Source organism: Emydura macquarii, unplaced genomic scaffold (genome assembly GCF_026122565.2).
Source record: "Emydura macquarii macquarii isolate MOO-44397 ecotype Brisbane River unplaced genomic scaffold, CSIRO-AGI_Emac_v2 contig_2473, whole genome shotgun sequence".
In the NCBI taxonomy this organism is placed as follows: Eukaryota; Metazoa; Chordata; order Testudines; family Chelidae; genus Emydura; species Emydura macquarii.
The window spans coordinates 38,341,958-38,365,029 of NW_027132610.1; the positions used below are offsets into that span (position 1 = coordinate 38,341,958).

The 23,072-nt window shown below is 40.1% G+C and overlaps 1 protein-coding gene across 4 annotated transcripts in view; it reads right to left on the reverse strand.

The window, feature by feature from the left end:
• The window catches only part of KLF12 (KLF transcription factor 12), a 289,627-nt gene that overhangs the window by 198,560 nt on the left and 67,995 nt on the right, over positions 1–23,072 (reverse strand). For all 4 annotated transcript variants that reach the window (XM_067563230.1, XM_067563231.1, XM_067563228.1 and 1 more), the window contains exon 2: positions 5,594–5,657. In XM_067563230.1, coding sequence (XP_067419331.1) covers positions 5,594–5,614 — 21 coding nt within the window. In that variant the 5' untranslated portion in view covers positions 5,615–5,657. The remainder of the gene's footprint in view (positions 1–5,593; positions 5,658–23,072) is intronic.

The following is a 23,072-nucleotide window of genomic DNA, read 5'->3' on the forward strand; positions in this document are numbered from 1 at the left end:
GGGTTGTGTTTTTCTTAGTAGGCCAACCTTTCACTAGTGAAAGGTCAACCTATCTTAGTGCCAGTCTCCACTGCCTCCTAAAGCTTGAGTGTTGAGAATGACCACAGATATCCAGTACTTCATGGTACACTTTTATGAAATAACCTTTCAACATATATATTTGGTATATTTGTTTCTAAAATGTGACTATTTTGAATACAATGGTTACAACCCTGTTTGATCGCTCCCCCCTTCTCCCCCCCAACAAAAGGAAGAGTCTAATCACACAACTGTAACTCCACCCGGTCTAAAAGAGGTCAGTTCACAAACCAGCCACCAAATAAGACTCCAGACCTAGGCTTTGACGAACTGTTCTTGTGTGTATCTAAGTATGTGTGCTTTGGAATTCCGCCCTCAGCCAGCTGCTGAGGAGCCCTGAGTAAACACACCAAAATAGTTGCAGACTGAATGGAGCAGAGCCAAAACCAAGACCCATAAACAAGAAACCCTTTAGGCTATGAAAGCAACTGCAGAGCAGAGACTGAAAAAGTGGTATAGAATAGGTTTTATACTGCTGTTAGTCAGAAAGGCAAATAGGAAGGCTGAAGCAGAAAGGGCTCATTGCAGACATCTTAAATGACTTTACTTCTTGGAGCACATCAGTTTTGGAACTGACCCCAGCAATTTTTCAGCAATCAGGATCAGTTCCAAATCCATCCTGCCCATATCCGACCTGAGCTGGCTCAAAGCTGAATCCAAGAACGATTGAGCACTGAGAAGCTGCACTGTTCTGGATGTGCATCCATCAGAGCATACACTATTCTAACAGCACAAAAGAAAGAGACAGCCGAAGATACAGCAGATCACGTACCCTTGGCATAAATAAGAAAGAAAATTTCTACTGCTCTTCTCTTTACTGAGGATCAGATTTTGGAAAATTCAGCTCCCCCTCATCCTCCTGTATAATATTTTACTTACTTACTTACTTACTTACACACACACACACACACACACACACACACACACACACACACACACACACACACACGTTAAAGCAGACGGGGCATATGCCTATGGTTGTGCTCCAGCAGCTATTCAATATGAGATCGTGATTGATAAACTGAATGTTAACAGTGCATTATAAATATTTTTTAAATAAAGAGCAGCACTTTTAAAACATCTAATTTTTTATCTTTAATAGGCTAATCCTGATAAATGCTGAGCACCAATGGATATTAATAGGAGTTCATGGTCTCAGTATGCATTTGAATCTGACAGTCAATCATTTCATGTGCTCATTTCTTACATTTTTTTTATCTTGGATTTTTATATTCATAATGAATTGTGACAAAGCCTTAAACTAATCTCTTTGCTTTAGCATGATGTAAACTGCAAGGAACACGACAAAAAAAAAATTTAGTAGACTGTTGCCCAGCACTAGAACACACTCCTGAGATTCATATACTTTGTCCTTTTTATAGTTCTAGTCATAGCTATACTCCAGTTATGTTAAAGATGACAGAGACTATTCAAAGCAGTCAAAGCAGTCCTTTTTAGGAAAATAGTGATTGTGAATGCAGAGAGGCCAATGTATAACAGTAATCACACATCCCACCATACTGGTACTGGAATCCTGGTAAGATGAGGTGCTCTAAATTCAATAAACACAGTATGAAAATGTGAACCTTATAGGAACATCTCAGCAAAACTCAAATGCATTAATGCCAAATGATCACTGAAAAAAATTCTTTGTCTTATAGTTTCTTTAGTTTTAGAAAATGTGTGTGTTTTGTGAACAACAGGACTTTGATAGGTCAACTGGGTAATAGAATTGAGTTGGCTTTATATAGTACCTTTCATTACAACTTTTGGAGATACTCAGATACCACAGTGACAGGGTTCATATACAAAACTCCTTTAAAATTGTTTGTCACATCATAGCGTGCCCATTCATTTTGTTGTGTCTTTTCTCCAAAAGCTAAAAGTTAAAAAGAATTAAGTTTTAAAACTCTGATGTCCACGTTCAAATAGTTGAGGAGACATCTGTTAAAGGATTATAGAGTAGGAAGGACCCTTATGTTTCTGATGTAGACTTATCCTGCTGAAGCCATCCTCTTTATAAGGGAAATTAAGAGAGAGATGGAAAGTTCTCTTCTCCTAAGCAAAAATATAGTGACTATATTAATGAAAAAGGTGAGAAGGATTATTTCCAAAAAGATTATAACTTCCAGATTGCTTATTTGTGACTATACAAAGTTGTGTACGATTACTATCATCTTGAGTTTTGATTTTCCCAGACAGAAGAAATTCATACTCTTAAGGATTTTTCTTTCCCAGATTTGGTTAGGACAGCCAAGCCGGACTCCCGGGCAGACCAACATAGGGCTAAAGCATACCAATGTAATAAACAAATCCCTGATGATGCAACAAACGTTGTCTGATGTTAATGATATACAGGAAAATTTATGTTCCAAATAGAAGTTATATTTGGACTTAAGTGGCCTCTAAACTCACTGGTGGCTTTCCCTGAAGTGGAAAAAAAGAAGTCAAAGCTGAAACTTAAGGTGAAATCCTATCCACACTGACTTCAATGGAGCCAGGATTTCACCCTTAGATTTAACAGTGGCAGTAAAAGTACCACCTGCCTCTTTGTTGCTGAAATTGTCCAGAACCAGCCTTAGCTCCAGAAACAGAATTTTTACTCCCAGGGGTTGAATTTGCCCACACAACAAGGATCTGTGAAAACAACTGTATGATTTAGTCATTGCATTTTTCTAATCTGAAAGCAGAAGTTTAGCGGTCTGGTTGTAGAATCCTTCATTTTCAATAGATTGCATGTCTTTTGTCAGACAATAATCATAATTCACTGTCTTCCTTTCTCATCCATACATATCTAGATCAGTTATCAGCTTCCCCAAGATTACTGGGAAGCAAAACCTAAATTGTATGAACTTGGACACACCTAGAGATCATCATGCTCTGCAGTTCTTCATTATCTTTCTTAACACTTCGCAGAGAAACAGAAAGAGGAAATAGAGAAAGGAATTGGAGACACCACCATGAGAATGAGAATGCATCTCTCCCCACTGCCCTTTTATCCAGAAAATTTAGGAATATTTCAGTTTTGTTACAGTAAGTGGTGACAAGAAGTCTCTTGAGTTCCCCACAGGTGACATCCGCGCTGACAGCACAAGGTGGCTCTTCCCCCTTTCAGAATATCAGCCATAACTTTCCTCATCTCAGGGAATATGATGAGCACTTAAAACTTTCTGCCCTGACATAACTTCCTAATTCTAATGCTTAACAGGGTCATCTAGTCTGACCTGGTTCTTCTTCTAGATCACAGGAAGCTTGTCTCTCTCATCAACCAAAGTTGCTCCAATAAAAGATATTACCTCACCCACCTTGTCTATATAAGTAAATAAGCATCCTTATCCTAAGGTAAGGAACACTGTAGCACTGTTGTCTGAACAGATCTGACAAAATAGATGTGTAAGTATCCTGTTTCATCTGTAACACGTTGAGAACTTTCCAGACTAACAGCAACTCCAGCTTGTTTACACATAAATAAAAGGGTCTTTGCTAGCTCTCTTGGCAATCAAGAGAGGCTCCCTAGTCTGTCTTTAAGACATCTGTTTGCTGCAATTCAGGAATGTGTAAGTCTACCAAAAAGTGGAGTTCTAATAGTGTTAGTTTTTCCCTCCTCTACATCCGATTTAGCCAAGCGCTTTGTAACACACAAAACCCGGTTCCCCAGCTGTGTGGGTTTCCTTTCATCCAACAGACACTGGTATCAGAGAAAAGTCTTAGAAAAATTCAGGAAGTTGAGTTAAGAGCGATCTCACGAGCCTTGTTAGTTTTCTCTAGATGATGGTGGGAGCACACGTCACCTTGTGGCCCATATCTGCACAGCACTGAGCACAGTGGGACCAAGCACTACTGAAGAACTAATAGTCTCTTGAACCATGAAATGTTTATGATCAGAACCTTAGTATCCACTGTAATTACTAGGAAGTCTCAACAGAGAAGAAATTAGAACAGACTTTTCTATGCCTACTAAAAACTCCAAGTGGATTATTGCCAAAACATTAATCTTTTTAGCCATTCTGACGTTCTTAAAATCAAAATACAATCTAAGTAAATATACAGTGTTGTTATAGCAGTGTCCATCCCAGGATATTAGAGAGATAAGGTGGTTGAGGTAATATATTTTACTGGAGCAACTTTGGTTGGTGAGAAAGATAGGCTTTCGAGCTACAGAGAACTCTTCTTCAGATCTGGGACAGGTACTCAGTGTCACAGCTAAATACAAGATCGAATAGATAATTTAGCATAAGTAATTAATGCATATTCTAAGGGACCATTTAAGGTGAAGTGGTCACTTCACACTCTGAGTTCCTTTTCCAGACCTGAAGAAGAGGTCTGCAAAGCTCGAAAGCTTGTTTCTCTCACCAACAGAAGTTGCTCCAATAAAAGATATTACCTCACCCACCTTGTCTATGGAAGTAAATAAGCATCCTTATCATAATGACCTTAGTAGATGACAGGTCTTGTTGCCACGGTGAACCACTTTGGGACAATGCATAAACCAAAAACTTGCATCCAACAGGTATTGCACTTCCAGAAAAAGCTAAGTTTTGCAATTGGAATGCATGAGAATGATGAGGAAAGGGTTGCTTAAATCTGTTTTACACTAATTGACAGTCATCATGAGATCTTTCAGAATGCTCTGCTTAAATGAGTTGCTGTACTCCAAAGCAAGGTACTGCCCATTGTATTCACCATTACAATGCATTTACTCTTATGCAGATGGGGAAGCAAAGACTGTTTCCTTTAAGCAACCTTGAAGGGGCACTCGTTAAAGAAGCACCCAACCTAATATCTAAGCATTAGTGGCCAATAGTTCAGGGAATAGAGGAAATGTCAAAACCTACTGAAATTAATCATTTTATAAAGCATGCAAATTAAAGACAGTGATGTACTGAGAACCATCAGAGCCTGTTCCCTTATAACCATGGGAAACTGATGCTGTGGAAACACCTACGCCACTCTTAAAAGATGACACTCCAGAGAAAGATCAGAAAGCACCAACTATTTAACAAAGATATCCTATTCTATTCAGTTTTTCATACTGCACTCATCAGTTTGGCATTCATCCAACTCATCACTGTATTCATCCAACAATACATTGAGATGCATAACAAGCATCTGTAATGGAAGATATCCTCCATTTAACAATTACTTCAACGTTGTGCATGGTAAGAAGAAACACCCTGGAATCTCATGCCATTCAACCTCTCTGATGTGAGTGGAATTGCATGGGATTTAAGCCAACATAGAATTTATCCCAAAGCATACTTTTCAAATAAACATAAGAATTCCCACCTGAATACTTTCCTATAGTTTTCAGTTTTCTTTTTAAAAAGCTTTTTTTGAAATGTATCATTAAACCCTCTATAAATTATTTTCCAACAGAACCTTGTCTGATAGACAATGGGACACAGGAAGTTCAGAACATTGGTTACTTCACTTAATGTGCTTTCTAAGAAAATATATATTTCTGATACTAGCAGTAATATTTATAATGCATATTGTTGTAAAATTGTCAACAAACTTTTATGGCTTTCCTCTTCATATGAAAATTCAGTCATCCATTCATTCCTAGATCCACTTCAATCCTGAAAAAAAAAATTTAAAAAATCAGTAATTATAAATTAATTAGATGGGCAGTGAGCAGATATAACTTCCTCAATGTTTTATTTTCATTTCTCAACTTTTATTGCATACTTGTGCAAAAACCCAGGGATCTGCTCTGTGGTGAAACAGGTATTAGGAGAACACTGAGGTTTCCAATATTTTAAATAAAGCAGGCTGAATATGTCAAGTACTAAGTTGTATCTCATGCTTTTCTATTCATTTATGTTTTTGGCAATATTTTTCTGTCAGTTTAGTTTCTGAGCAGTTACTTGCATGTTCAAAATTTGAGCTTCTTTGGACAGACAATAGGTCACATGATATATTCATACTGCATGATTGGATGGAGTAAGTCTTTAGCAGGCATTCAGTTAGAGAACTCATGATTTTGATTTCAAAATTTATATTTTTAGAAATATTCTGCAAGATTTGATTAATATTTGATGTTTAGAGCAAATATTCTTGCTATTAAACTCATTCACTAGAATATTCACAGAAAAAGAACACAACTAAGCAAGACTGTAGCAGATCTAATCATTTGAATTAATATTTTTAAAGGTTTGCAGTGTACATGTAGCAAATTTTTCTCATAGATCAGCATTAAGCCATGGGAAAAATATGACATAAAAAGAAAGAGACTTAAATAAAATATTTTTATTTTCTTTGCTTCTTCATATTAGATAGAATATACAAATCCAGTAAATTTTTGCATCAAAGCATATTCTAATTTCTGTTAAGCCTTCAAAAAAACCTTGGAAAAAAAGCCAAAACTGTTTACTTTAATTACTTGACACTATGTCTTAAACCTCTTGCCAGAAATCTTGCATATAACTGGAACGGACTTGTACTTACATATGTCCCCTTTAATAAAGTATGCTGTGTGAATTCAAGACTAAGTCTGTTGTCAGGGAGCTATTATAAACAATCTGCTACAATTTGATTTTTTTTCAAACTGAGGCTGTCTCTCAAATAGTGACAGAATATATATAACCTGTTCATTTTTAGCCATAACCCAATATTTCATTACTATTATACATACATTAACATAGTTATCAGGTTTAAACATACTGAGCAGCCTTTACCTTTAAAATAATAAGAGTCTGGAAAAGATGCAAAAGTAGTAAACATTAATGCGACCTACTAACATCCCAGTGACTTAAGCACCCAAAGCCATATAACTTTTTATTATTAACTTTTAATCCAATATTTTCTTAGAAATAAAATACATTTTAGTTCCAAATTAACATTAATATGAGTCAGAAATGGTTGAAAATTCCCTAGAAACATTGACCTCACTAAATGTAATTAAATTCTGCAGACTTGGAGTATTCTAACTACTGTAGAGTATTTGTCCCATCTCTGATGTATCTTGGAGAGTGTCTTTTTTGTTTAATCTCCTTTGGCATTATTTGAACTGCTTCAGAATTTCCATTTCATGAGGCAAATTTTCTTTGGCTTACAACTGAGCATTGGACAAGATCTACCTTTTTGAGAATTGTGCTCTGTAGGGAGATGCCTTTGATACTGGGCACTTGAGCCAGGTTTCCTGTGTCCTAAATGTACACACATGGTATGGTTATCTAACCTTGACTGCGAAAGGACTCAGTCAAAAAACTGTTAAATTAAATGTAACAGCATTTGAAAGCTCCATGGGGTGTCCCTCAGAGGAAAGCTCCTTTGACCTGTAATTGTTTCCAGTTCTCCATATTTCCTCATCAGTTATTTCTCCATACAAACATCCTACAGTGCAACTTAACTTCATGTTACTAGTGAATGCTGGAAGCCTTATTAGCTCACTGTGACTATCGTAATAATGAGAACAGGGATATGTGTTTCAAAACTGCTTAAGTGTAGCTATCTTACTAATCATAGCTGTATTTGTTTTACATTATTAAATCATGTACAATGGCCCCTCCGGTGAAAAGGCTACTTCATTAACAATGATGAATGATTGGTGTTGCTTATATATTCTCCTTTGCGTGTTTACTCAATTTACTGAGCACTGAATTATTAGTTCCCTTTCACCTTTAGCATGCCAGTTCTTTTTCATCCTCTTTGTATGTGAGGTTGAAGGCTCATGAAAATTTTCCTGGTTGTCCCAAGTCCTCAGTCAACAGAGTAAGTACATCACAGGCAACAACAATCAGGTTTCCCACAACACTAACCCATTGTTGCTCATTAACCCACACACTTTAGGGATGAGAAGGAAAATAATTCTCCAGGGCATATTCAATCCTTGGTCTGTCTAATGAGATGGGTGGCAAATAACATCAGTTGTAATGTGAATATCTGCCACCACTTCAATTCACATAGGCCATCACAGAGCTATCAAAGGGTAAAAATGTTGATCACTTCTGATTTGAGCTGTATTTGAGCTGGAAATGAAAAACTACACATTAAACTGCAATTTCAAAGTCATCTAGGGCATGTCTACACTGCACACTGAGCCTGGGCTCTGACTCAGGTTTGACTCTTCTTGAGTTTTGACTCTTGAATTTGACTCTTCCAACTACACACAAATCAGTTTGATTCAGGTTAACAACCACTCAGAACCAGACCTGGGGACCTTTCTAGGGGGTGGGTCAGAGACCAAGTCCCGCTGTGACTTGGGCCCAAACACTGTAGTTTTGCAGTGTAGACACAGCTCAAATCAAAGGCCCAAGTCAGAATGTCTGCATAGTGCAGCATAGATGCATTAGCATGGCTGTGAGATCCAGGTTCAGCAACTGTAAACCCAGGTTTAGAATGCAGTGTAGACGCTCAAGCACAGGCTTGAAAACGTTGAGTCCACAAGTCCAAGTCTCACAGACCCAAGCTTAGTATGCAGTATAGACATACTGCTAGAAATCCGATCACACTCTGGCCTGATTTTCAGAAGTGCTGAGAACATGCAGTTTTCAATAAAGTAATTTTAAAGAACCAATGAAAAAAAATCACACAACTTACAAATCCAAAATACGTTCCTTCTGTCAATTATATTACCACCAGGGAACACTTTCTAGATTTTTGAAGAAAATTTATTCTTCCAGGTTTGAATAAAACTCCTATGAAATACTTGTTTTAAGCAGTAAATTGAACATGATGTGAAAAGTCCAAATAGAACCACTTACATTCAGTATCATTTTACAGAAAAGGTTTTTAGTACCAACAGAAAACCTACAGCACAAGATAAGAGGACTAGAAAAGACAACAGCACATTTGTTTGATCTAAGACCCTTAGATAACTGAGGGCTTTCTATGTAATCACAGAACAAAATCTCTCATAAGCATGAAACGTCAGTCTCAAGGTATGTCTTCACTACAAACTTTTGCTTATGCCAGTTACACTGGCACAAAGCTGCCACAGTTAGCATATCACTTGTGCACACACATACTTGGCTCCTTCTATGGGCACTGCACGTACTCACCAGGAATGCTTGTTTCAATACAGAATGTGGTACATCATGCGTAGGTAACTCAGTGTGCAATGTGCTATTGTCCAATGCATTGTTCTTTTTGGGAAATTTTGGCAATGCATGGTGGGGCAGAAACAAGTAGCACAAGGGTGACTGCGACTGCAGGGTCAAGCTCCCATCATGTAACTTATTTCCAATGCCATCTCTATCATATAATTTTCGTACCTATTTTGAAAATTCCACCTGCACAGGACTTGCTACTGGCCACCATCTCTGACAGAAGCATGGAGGCTATTGTCATGAGCATTCCAAGCACAGGACACATGAACCTCTGGTATTTGCAAAGCCACAAGAAGAGCTATGGGGAACATGGTAATTTCTTGGGAGGGCAGATTGTTGGTGGCCTTCATGAAGCAACTGCAAATGGTGGAGCACCACTTCTGGACCAAAGAAACAAGCACTGACTGGTGGGATCACATCATAATGCAGGTTCGGGATGATGAGCAGTGGCTGCAGAACTTTCGAATGTGCAAAGCCACATTCCTGGATCTGTGCACTGAACTCACCCCAACCCTCCAGAGCAGGGGCACCAGAATGAAAGCTGCACTGACAGAAGAATGACGATCTCACTCTGGAAACTTGCAACTCCAGATTGGTACCAGTCAGAGGGAAATCATTTTGGAGTTGGAAAATCCAGTGTGGCGGCAACTGTCATGCAAGTATGCAGGGCCATTAATCATCTCCCGCTATACAGGGCCGAGACTCTCTGCAATGTGCAGGACATAATGGATGGATTTGCAGCAATGAGGTTCCTGAACTGTGCTGGCGCAATAGATGGCATGCATATCCCTATTTTGGCACCAGACCACTTTGGCCACAGAGTACATCAACAGAAAGGGCTATTTTTCTATGGTTACGCAAGCGTCGACAGATCACCAGGAATGTTTCACCAACATCAGTGTTGGCCGGTGAAGGACAGGGCATGACACTCACATCTTGAAGAACACAGGACTGTTCAGAACGTTACAAGCAGGTACTTTCTTTCCCAACCAGTGGATTAACATCGGTGATGTTGAAATGCCAATAGTGCTCCGGGGGGACCCAGCCTATCCCCTGCTCCCCAGCTCATGAAGCAGTATACAAGACACCTTGACAGCACCAAAGAAAGATTCGACTACTGGCTCGACAGAATGACAGATGAATGTTCTTTTGGTAAACTGAAGGTTTGTTGGCATAATTTACTCACCAGACTAGATCCTAGGGACAAAAATATCACACAGTTATAGCTGCCTGCTGCATCCTGCATAGTATATGTGAAGCAAAGGGGGGAAAGTTGCCACTGAGGTGAAAGGGAAATGGTCATCTGCTGAGTTTGAACAGCCAGACACATGGGCTATCACAAGAGCTCAACACAGAGCTATCGTGCTCAGGCAGGTTCTGAAAGCGAGCCACAGTAATGTGCTGTGGAGTACTGTGCGACACCTGGCCCTAGAGTTTGGGGGCCTGTTAGGAATTGTATGGTGCTTGGTGCATATCTATGAATATAATACTGACAATGCACCTTTTAATGTTGTGGTGCTTCCTGTACATTTATAATTATTACACTGTGTTTGTTACTGATCCCCTATGAGTTGTGTCATCCTGCACAACAAGAAGTAATTGGGTATTTTCACTATTGCCAGGCATTATGCAGTATATGTTGGGAACCAATAAAAATGAACTGTTTACCAAACAATACAATTTTATTGACTAATGAAAACACCTCAAAGATTGTGTGCAATTTAAAAGCAAATACCTTAATTAAAAAGCATTAAAACCTTAATACATTTATGGAACAGAGGTTAAAGAAGAGGAAGGAACATTCTTGTCCATTTTAGCTACACATGCATCTCACTGTGGTCAGTGGATATGAAGCTATAGCTGCCCTTAATTACTCTTGATATGGAGCGATAGGGGTAGGGATGTGGTCCCTGATGCCAGGTGGAATGTGGAGGGGCCTGTAGGAAGGTGCTATACTGCAGTATTCCATGGACTGCAAATGAGGAAAGCCCAGGATTGTTGAACCTGTAGTTCCACAACAGTCTACAGTTGGAGAATCCCCATTATGTCCTGGTGCATCTCTCTCTCCTTTTCCTGCTGGGACTCCTGGGCCTTTCTGCTCTTTTCCTCTCCATACAGTCTACAATATTCACCCTCTAAGCCCTCTATTCATGGTCTGATGCAGCACAGGCTTGCAGAATCTCACTGAACATGTCAGTCCAAGTCATCTTCTTTCTCCTCCTCATCTGTCTCAGGCAATCTACAAGTGTGGAGGAGAACTCTCTAAGACCGCAATGGTCACAGATACAGATAAGACACACAGAGGGGTACCATTGTCTGCATAGTCACAAGGGAAATAGAAAGTTGGATTCAGAACTCCCTTCCCTTGCTCCCCTAAAGTTTTAAATAAAACTTGCTTACTGACACTTCTTCTTCAGGGTGATTATGCATGGTGCCACTCACAGCACCAGCCATGGTGAATATGGCCTGCATGAAACTATATGGGAATCTAGGGCAGTGGCACTGAATACAGCACCATTTTCCACAGGTGGTGGTGATTTAACTGATATCTCCTTCCTGAGGGTAACAAAGGCACAGAGAGCACAGCTGCTACTGGCATCCCAAAGACACCCAGAACCGTATGCTGATAGCCTGTTTACTGCAATGGTTCCTGCCAAAATTATATCCAACTGGCACAATTACAAGGTTTTTCCTGAGTAATATTCCTCTTTTCAGGATTTGGCCAAATAAACCCAAATCCCTACCTTATGCAGGTGACACACAAAACACTGTCTTTTCTTCATTGCAAAGAACGCCACTATCATAAAACTGACTCTCCACTTGGCTGAGATCAACCCATGCCTGAAGCACAGCTGGCTGAAGCTGACTCTGAACAAGACTGGTGTCCAGAAGAAAGCATTTGGAAGAGTTGGCAGTTGCAGAGCAGTTTCTTTCAGTTGAAGGCACACAACCACAATGGATCAATACATACAGTAGTTTAGGAGTGCTCCTGCATTCTTTGCTGACACTCATCCCTCATGTTGAATACTTTCCATCATTTCTGGCTGGCAAAGAGACTCTGACCCATCCTTGCAGAAGATGTCGTAGGCTCAGTAGTACATGCCTCCATCAACCTCAGGAGGTTATAGCAATGCTACTCACATGCTTAAGTGCTTTGCTGAATCTGGATTTAAATAACTACATCCTCTAGACAGCAAATGCCACATTTTGACATATCCAGACTTATCAATCACTTTGTCACGTCATTTATTTTATTATAAAAAGGAAGCATTTCGTCTTACTGGTTTTCCTTAAGTTTGTGCTTATAGTTTTTTCACAACCTTCAAAGGCCCTGAGCCGGAGGAGGGTTGAAAATGACTTTTTCTTCTTCTTCTTCTCCATCAATGCTGCTCTGGGCATTAGATTGAGAACTGGGTTGTGTGAGAGCAAGACAAGGTGCTCTCTCCCCTGTTGGAAGTGAAAGCTCTGCAGCAAGGGATTTTTCAGTTCAGATCTCCAGCAGTACTATGGTACTAGACAACCGTAGGCTTGCCCTCTTCACTAGATTTCTAATTCACATCTAAATTAAAAAACTTTATGGATAATACAGACCAGTAATTCTTCAGAGTCTGCCACTATGTAGTAGCTTGAGGCTACACAATACACACAATCTTTTAGTACCTTCAGAAAAGGGCTTTCAGACTATTTTAATTCAAACCAATCAAAACTAAGAATCAACCCACTCTGCCATTAAGGCTTCTGTCAGAAAGGAATTTAAGATTATAATTCAGATTGTGAACCACTGTTTTGTCTGTTGTGATAGCAATATTTTGCCAGACGAAACAAAGAAGAGGTTAAAATGCCAATATGTATTTATTAAATGTTAACATTAAAATGGATAGACTTATATGGGACTGAAAGGATACTTGTAATATATACAGTACTAACCTGTTACAGTGAGGCCATGTGTTTATATTTGTTCTGAAACAAAGTTGCTTTTCAGAGTAGCTTCGCTTAAAATTCTTGTTTGGGGTTTATTTTCTTTGTGTTCAGGGGGCAGGTTTATTATTATTATTAAGGATTTTTTAAATATTGCTGCAGTGTGTTTGTCATAAAAATTATCTTAAGTTTAGTCTAAATATTCCTGAAGATTAATTTAGTGCTTCATATTATGATTTTCATTGTTATTTTGACTAAAAGTGAAAGAGAAGCAAGAGTCACAGAAAGTGGGATGCTTGTTGCTAGGTGATAGGTGATACCTAGCTCTCAAACTCCTACAGCATGAAATATCTATAAAGGCTCCTATAGTGAATGACATCTAGTAAAGAGAGAAATCAGAGACACACACTTACTGGAATGTATTGTAAGTCAAGGTAAGCGGCAGCAGCTATGCCACCAATCCAATTCCCAGGGTACATGGAAGTAACTCTTAATTCTCCATAAATATAGGGAAAAATTCTCTTCTGGTGTCTTATTTTTAAATGGCTCAATATTTTGGTATTTCAAAAGCAGATGTACGGTAGAACATAATAGGGAATGCACTGCCCTTTTTGAAATTTTGTCCATATGTATTTTAAAGAGTCCTTCATCTGGAAGTGTTGGCTTTCAGCCAGTATAGCCTATTTGTCAATAAGAATTAGGAAACTGAAGTGCAGATATGAATGCACTAAAAACCTTCTGGTATACCAAATAAAAAAATAGTCAAAATGCATGTGCATTTTTAAGGCGAATAGTTGTGGGGTTTTTTGTTTTTTTTTTCATTTTGTGAATTTTTAAATGTAAAGTAAATTCTAACCTCTTAGGTATCACCAACCCGAAAAGATTCATTACAATAATAAGTGGTGTTTAAATTATAAGAGGGCAATCAATTGCCTGGAGCAAATAAAAGTAGAATCATTCCTCCCCCTGCCACACTCATACAAAATGCTGCCAGTTAACAATTTTGACATTTCCGGACATTTGACTGAACAGCTTTGCAAACATTTTCTTTTAATTTCTTAGGTTGTAGTTTTAAGAAAATGATTTAAAAAAAAACCTCACACTATTTCCAAGACATTAGAGAATGCTCTGAGTGGCACAATATACCCACATAGCACAAGAAGAGTTCTTGTGAAATTCTGCCTTATTCCATGCACCCTCATATAGATTATATTCTATTTACAAAACTGCTTTTAAAGTAAAATTCCATTAGATTTCTTACACATCTATATGCAAAGTTAACAAGATGCTAAGATATCATACATTAAATGAGAATTTTCAGACAATATATTGATGCTTAATGCCAATGCATTTTATTAGTAACTGACCAACATTCCATTTTCATATAACAAAAAACAGGACCTGCGCATAGTTTCTAAACTGATACTATTCTGTCAAATCAATATAGATTTTCAACAGATTGTTGAAATGTATATCCATGTTCTATCGACTGGCTTGACCAACCTTTCCCACCTCCCACCAACTTTTTCTTTTTTAATAATAGCAAAAATGAACTATTTTCAGACCTTTCATTCTAAAAAATGTAGAACATTTTTGCTGAGACCTTCAACAACATCCACAACAACATAATACTCCCAGGATGAGAACAAAGATGCAAGATTTCAAATATAAGCATCTGAAAATAAACTTTTAGAATGGAAACAATCATGCAACCTTAATTTCTTGTTAGAGCTATATTTGTGGCTCAACATCATACTTTAACTCCACATAAAATATGCTTAGATAATTAGTGTAAAACTGCAAAATGAAGGTCAAAATGTGAAATCCAACTTGTAAAAAAGAAAGTGAAATTCATGACAACATCAGCCCATTTCCCTATAGCTAGAAGGAAAGTGAAATCACAGAGCAGGATTAACCAATTCTAGTTTTTATACAGAATCAGAGCTCCATTGTGGGCAAAACATGCCATTTAAAAAGATAACTCAATAACAGGAACTGAGCATCAGTCTTTTATGTATGGCCAGCTTCAAAGAGAGGACTGAGGTGTCCATGCACAGCCACTTTTTGCATAAGTATATTTCCACTGTGGCTTTTCCAGCAATTTTTCTCATCTCTGCACCAGAGAGAGAAGAAGCAGCATCAGAACCTTGTCTACCTAATTATAGAACTAACAGTACTTCTAACATTTAATCTTGAACATAATGATTTATGTGTTTATGGTAATTTTGCAAAACTAGCTTGATGCATGAAAGTTTCATGTTCCAATTTTTCCTCCCTCCTCCCCCCCCCGGCTAATCCTGTATCAAGAGCCTTCATTCACACTCCACCCATCTTTAGGATGTATTCCAGATTAGGTTCAGGACAGGATGAAAAACCTATCTGATCTTTCCTGCAATAGAAATGCAGTATTATCTGTCTTCATAATCTTGCTTGAAGTTACACAATAATCTTGATTTATCTTCCTGCCCATTTTCAAAATAAAGACTTTTTTTTCCTATTAAGAAGTTGCTAAATTCCAGAAGCAACTGGAGGAACACACACAATTTTTGCACTTACACACATTTATAAAATGAAATACTATGTAGCACATTCAATGATGCTTAACACTAATTCTACATAGGATGTATGCATGACAGTTCCTGTGCTAATTACTACCTTTGAAATACCAAAATTTCAAGAGGCTGGAATTGATCTTTAAAGCCCTAAATGCACTGGGATCTAACAAAGTGAGCTCATCACTCTCCTCAAGTGATACTTTGGCAGATGAGATCAACTGAGGTGCTCAAATCGGCAGCCCTCCGGATTAATAAATCTGGGGCTGCTGGCAAGATCACATTAGTTGAGGTTCCATCTTCATCCAGTCTGTTGGCTTTCAGAGGCCATTCTGCAAGGCATATTTGCTTTCCAAGAAGGGGACGGTGGGATAGAAAGAATTAGAGGGGATAAAGGGCACCATTTTGTTTAAAATTTAATTTGAATCATGATCATTTATAGGAAATTTTAAATTTTTTTCATCCTTTTGTTGTACAGGACCAAGAGCACTGGATGGGTGCATTTAAAAAAAAATGCAAAGCAAATAAATGGTCTACCACATTTTTACTGTAGATAAACAATTCAGGAGAACAAGCATAAAACCATCTCTGTATGACATCAGACTACTTCCCTGTGTTCCACACCAAAATATACTGTACAGTGCAGCCTCTTTTACAATGAAAACATTACTGGTAAAAGAAAATTAATTTATAAGAACACCCATCTCACTGAAATGCAAAACTGACTTGAAGGATGACCCATACAAGGAGCAGACTTGATGAATGAATTCATTTTCCATGCACTAAGCCAGTTACCTCCAATTTCCACTGCTTGACAGAGCCTCCTTACATGAAGCTCTGTTAAAGGAATAAACGTCTTTCAAAAATACCTTTTTTGGTAATGAAGAAATGTGCTTAAAATGCTACTTGTGAGAAAGGATGAAAGATGTAAGAGTCCAGACTCATACTGCAAATATTATACTAATTTGTCCCAAAATTTAGTTGCGAGTCATTTCAGATTTGTCCTCAGGAAAAATAAAGGAACATCAGCACAGCGGAAAAATCTGAACAGGGAGAAAATCTTTAACAGTGTGTTTATATGCAGTAGCTTATGTAAACTCTGGCATGTCTTTTCCTTTTAAGCTTTGCAAGATGTTGTAAAGAAGTTAAAGATCAACTCTGAAATTCAAAATAGAGTGCACAAAATGTTATGCGACTGCTCCTGTATAGTAGTTCAGGACCCAGTCTGCCTATTCCAGAAAAGAAAAAAAGTGGATCATTCCTACAAATGAGGAAGGTGAATGTACAAGCTAGAGATCATTAAAGAGTTAAACATAACCAAAAGAGGCTTGTGAAATCTGTTTCATTATGATGCATTCAAAACCCACAAAGCAAAGGCAAACATCCCATTTTAGAAAGAGATGGACTCCACATCCACCTTATCTATGGCTGGAAACTCAAACTTCCTACAGTTCCTAGCAGTTTAGTTATTAGGGTGGTTTAATGACCCAGCAAGACAGGATGATGGAAGCAAGTCACCCCAAATTCTGGCTCCTCATCAAATCCTACATCAAATTCAAGATTCTGTGGGTAAATCCTCAGATATGCTGGAAGAGTGGTCAGTGCAGACTGGGAGAGGCATGGTGGAGAGAGATGGCCAGAGTACCGAGTTCCGGTGATTCCCACCCAAGCTTAACAGCCCTGGAGGGAAATCCTTAGCTGGCTGCTTAAGGCCCCTGTCAGTTCTCTTGGACTACTGCTAGAAGAAAGCAAAAAGAGACCCAAACATCTTGGACAAAGTCCTGGCCCCAACACTGGATTTCTAAGGCCCCACCTGGGTGGGGCCAAGCAACCAGGTGCACCTCTCTCTGAAAGAATCTACCAAAACAACTGTGAACAATCAGGAAAAAAGCAACCGTCAGCAACACTCAACATGACAGGAGCCTTCTCTGCAGCTGATCCACAGCTATAGCATTCTCTCCTATGAGAGACTGGAACTACTATACATCTAAGTGCCTTCAGGACCATATATATTTAAATATTAAAAGGGTCCTGTTGTCCCTGATTTAAGGCAAAAATCTATTCTGTTCCCCAGTGCAATCCCAATGAAGTCAGTACCAGAGGTGGGAGTGGAGGAGGATAAGGTGGAGACATGGAACATATTCCAGTGTAAGGTGTATATATAAAGGTATCCAACTGACATCTATGCTAGAAGAGCATGGTAGCATGAGCATCCTACCCACCAATCTCCATGCACTCCAAAGTCAAAACAAGAACATATATTTTTGTGGGGCTTCGATGAGACATAGAAGCACCGTGAAAGAAGAAAATAAAAACTGAACCTACAATGATCCTTGTAATGTTACTTATGTTTTAGCATCCAATTCCTGGTCTTCTTAAACCCAATAAAAGTTTCACCACTGTGTTCAAGAGAACTAGGTTCAAATCCTTTGTCTGAATTTAGAAATAATATTAATATTAGCAATATTAGAAATAGTGCTTTTTCAGGAGGAGCACATGGGAGATACACACATAAAAGGAGACTTTTAAAGTGTAATTAGTTTGATGGGTTTTATAAATATCTATAGGTTCTGGTCTCGGGTCACTACATGACAGCAATGTTGTTATTAATCAGCTTAACTAGTCTATTCAAACAGCATGAAACAACAGTGGCTGGTAAGTGTCTATTTTAATAGGAATGTATACACCCTAAAATTGATCAATTGACCACTAGCGTCGTTATTCATCATTTTTATGACATTTTACATAAAATGCACTTACTTTAAAATAGTACAGATTAGATGTATTACTTTCAATGATCATACACATTACAGACAAAAAAGCGGTGAAAAGGGACAAAATAGACATCTCTGCATGCAGGGTTCTGAGCAAGCTCCTCATCAGAAAGGCTCCACACTTCTTTTTGTTTTAATTTTGGGGAGGGCTTCCTTTTGGGTGTGGTTACAATGAATAGTGTGCACAGGCCCGCCGACAGGAATTTGAGGTCCCAGTCCCACCACTCCCTTCCGCCCGTGGCCCCGCCCACAGTACACCCCAGGACCCGCCCCCCCATTGCTTGGTCCCCCTCCTCTATTCCACTCTCCCCCTTCCCCCAGGCAGCGACAGCTGAGTGGGATTGGGGGGGGGAAGGAATGTGGTGAACAGCAGCGGGGGGGGGGCGAGTGAGGTAGGAGAGGAGGGATGCACACAGCAAGTGACAGCAGGGATGGGGGGATGAGCGGGCAGGGGGAGATGCAGCTACAGGGAGGCTAAGTAGGGAAAGGAGGGTGTGGAAGAGAGGAGGGGAACCAAGCGAGGAAGGGGCATGATGAAGAGGGATGCAGCAGCAAGTGGGGTGGGGCGGGGCCTCGGCAGAAGAGGGAGAGAACTGTGGGTGGGTCCCATGGGCAGAAGAGGCGGGAGGGGGAGCTAGCCTCTCCAAGGGGAAGCTTTCAGTCTGCCACCCATGGCCTGGGCCCCTTTTAAAAATCACTGGACCTTTGGGCAATTGACCCCTTTGCTGCCCTGTCGGTGGGCCTGTGTTTTTAATAATATGTATAAGTAGCTGAAATTCCTCCTTCCAGTGTGCATTACTTTGCATTGTCTGCATTGAATTTCATCTACAATCATGCTGATTAGCTATCTAAAGCTAGATTGTGCCATTTAGGCACAGCTGAAAATAAGAGTTGACATGGTATCACACCATCCCAGGAGAAGCACTAGAAGTTACTTTGTTGGCCAGTGCACAGGTACCTTATGTCCCCAAGGAAGTAGGAATGAGGAATTTCCTATAATCCCCACCAACAATTCTGCCTGGGCCTTCCTGTGTGGAAAAGAGAATAGATGAGAATTTTTATGTCTCCATGTCCACATAACGGCCAGCAAGAATCTGGCCACCAGCTTGGTTAAGTCTTTCTGGATTTCCTCACAATTCTTGGATCATCAGCATATAAGTCCATCAAATTTCTCTACCATGCCTACCCCAAAGCCACACAGCATTGCAGCCCCGCTCAGGCTCTCAGCTGTCTCATCACAGGAATCTCCTGTGTGGCATGCCAAATGGGTAGGTAAAGCTCTCTCATCAGAATATACCACCTCCTCCAAATTAAACAAACGGATGCCACAAGAAAAAGTTGATAGTTGGTGAAGATGGGATCTGAACATATGAATATGTACAGCCGGCGTAAAATAAACAAACCAAAAAGAAAACTGACTGTATTTCCATGTAATTTTCTGACCAGCTCTACAGCAGCAACTGGAGCTGGAAATTGGATATTAAGTATGTTCTTGAGGGGAAAAAAACCCACAAAACCTGCATGACTTGAATTACAAGTGCAATTTTAAGAAATAAGCTTATTTTCTGAAGTCCAGAATAAATTAGGAAAAAAATTTTCTCTCTCAGATGAGTCTTAAATTTTCCCATAAAGACCCTAACCCCAAGCTGAAGACCTGGAAAAATAATAATTTGGGAATTTATACACTGAAATGGTTGCATTTCTCCATTAAGGTAATAGACAATACAGTTCCTTGGTGACTCTTCGGAACATTTTAAATTATTGTATTCTTTTACTGCTTTTCATCTGATGATATCAAAGGGCTTTACATACGTTAAGCTTCATGTAGCTTTTGGGACATACTGTATACAAGTATTATAGTCATATTACAGAAACTGGAGCGCAGAGAAGTTAAGGCCAAGTTTTCAAACGTGGGTGATTGACATTAGATATCTTACTCCATATTCAGATGCATCAGTAAAAGTGTCCCCATTTCATAGGTGCTGAGTGCTTGCTGTTCCCACAGGCTTTGGTGGGAGCAGGACTGGGTACATCTCATACACAGTCAGTCAGCAGGTGCTATTTTATTGTGTGACCAAACATTTAAAAGCAGCCCTTTTAACTGTTGCTCAACACAATAATCAAAACTGCAGATGCATTATTCACATTTGCACCCTTCTGGACAGCAGCTCTGCCCAAGTGCAGCAGCCAGGTGTGCAGTCACCTGCTTTCATTTGCTCATGCTGTTGCCACAAGTTAATAAGGACAGAAACTGGAGACATTCTGGGAACAAAGCAGAAATAATTGGAGTATTTCTTCTTAAAAGGAGGAGTAAAATTGCTGAGTGGGCCTGAGGCAATGTAATGTGTTGGCAAGATAGAAGACTGGCTTTGGAACTTTGTGAGCCCAGGGCCCCAATCTGTAACCACCACATAGTTCACATGTCAAAAATCATGGGCCAGACTTGCGTTTCACAAATTACATTAGTAGGTTTTCAGCACAGTCACATTTTACCATGCAAATAACAGTGTGTGTAAGAGGCATTGTCATGGGGTTTACCAGGCCCTTTGAGGCTGAAGCCCTTATAGTCCTACTACACTCAGCTCTAGAAAAGGAGCAGTGAAGGTGGGTTCTCCAGGCCTGCCTAGAAAGGCTGCATCAAAGCAGGCAATAAGAACACAGCAGGCTCAGCTAAAAGGCACTACAGGACTTGAGTAGGCCAGTCACTGACTGGGACCAGAAGGGGAAAGAGGCTTGGAAGAGAGGGAAACTCCCCAGGCAAGGAGGCCTGGGAGAGACCCTGCTCAGACAGAGAATCCAAGATGGGGATGGGACCAAGTGGGAAGCAGACCAGAACAGGAAGCAACTACTAAAGGGAAACAGTACAGGGCTGCTGTTTATAGTGTCCCTGGATTGGGACCTGGAGTAGCGAGTGGTCCCAAGTCCCCCTACTGGCCAATGGGCAAATGGCCTAAGCACTGACAGGAGGATAAGGCTTGTTCAGAAGCCAAAGTGAAGGGCAGGACTTAAAGGGACACCAGAGAGCTTCTGAGGACAAAGAGTCTCCATGAAGAAAGCAGGGACAAGGCAGGGACAGATGTAAAGCTAGCCCAGAAGGGGCTGAGAATTGAGCCCAGAGACAGGATTGCAGATACCAACCAGGGCACAGTGATAGGCCCTGCAGGACTTTATTACCCCAGAAGGGACTCCTTCATGCACTTTGACTGTGTGAGATTTGGCCAAAGGCCTGAGCTACTGAAGACCTGTCTTATGAGAGCAACAGCCAACAGGGGATGCCGAGAGCAGAGAACAGAAAGAGTTCAGGATTGCACCCCCCGACAGGAAGCACTCATAAAAGGTGAGTGTGCCCCATCACAGGCATAATAAATCCCACCATTTGAAATAGTGGACTCAAGTCTAATTCTAAAATGCTGCATGGATGCTGCATGAAATGTATTTCAATGAACAGTACAGTACATTTGTGAGAGTAGGACCAGCTTGTTGGAAGAGAATGAGGGCAAGGCATTTGTCAGCAGCAGGCGAAGGGAGGGAGAGAAGCCCTTGTCACTGGATGCCTAAATACAATACATCTTTCCAAGTGAAACAGTTTGGGGCCAGAGAAGGGATCTTGGTGAGGTAGCAAACTTGGAGGGAAAGACAGTTTCCCCCGCCCCCACTTAAAAAAATGTGGAGTCCCATGCAGCCACTTTACACGTTATGAGATGGTCCTGGTTGGACTTCCTCCCTTCCTCAGTCTTACCCAATTGTAATCCTGTCTGGAGTTGGTTGTTCTTGACATCTTACTCTAGGTCTCAAAGGGACTTGCCCCTGGACTACAGCAACAATAGCTACAGAGGCTCAAGATTCTGTTTCCAAGACACCAGGAGTCCAGGGCAGAGGCAGAACAAGCTGGAAGCTACTACCAGAATGAACCGTAAGTCAGAACTCAGAAACTAAAGGTTTGGTTTTACTTTTGGCTGTTGTCTGAGTGGAGCCGAGAGAGGAGCACCATAGCCTAGGAGGTCCCCACTAAACTTCCCATTTCTACACAAATGAAAACTTTGAACTCTGTTGGTGGTTACTGGCTCCTTGAAGGGTGTCAGCCCAAGAGAGACCAGCACTCCAGGAGGCTGAGGAGAAATTCCAGGTCAGGCTACAGAGATCCAGCCTAATTTCCCATTAGACTCCAGACCCAGGAGCCTCAGGACAATCCTACCCTTTCAAGGATGAAGACCTTCAAAGAAATCCTATGTCTAGAGAGACTGGGAGTGGCTAGCCCACTACAAAAAATAATGTTCCCTCTTTTGACATTCACACCTTCTCATCAACCGTTGTGAATGGCCTCATCCACCCTGACTGAATTTACCTCGTTACCACTTGCCCTCCTCACTGTGATGTATGTAACTCACCTATCCTTGCACGTGTATATATACCTACCAAACTGAAGTTTCCACTTCATGCATCTGACAAAGTGGGTTTCTGCCCATGAAAGCTTATGCCCAAATACATTTATTAGTCTTTAAGGTGCCACAGGACTCTCGCTGTATGTCTATTTATTTATTTTGCTTGTGAGTTTTAAGCTGGCCAATGCATCACTAAGGAAAGAACTTGTTCTCAACTCGCTATCTGCCTATGCAAGTGCTGGAAGGTAGCTAGGCGGTTTGGGAGACTGGAGAGTTTAAGGTACTGTTGCTATTTTATTATTCTATTTAGTCCTATTC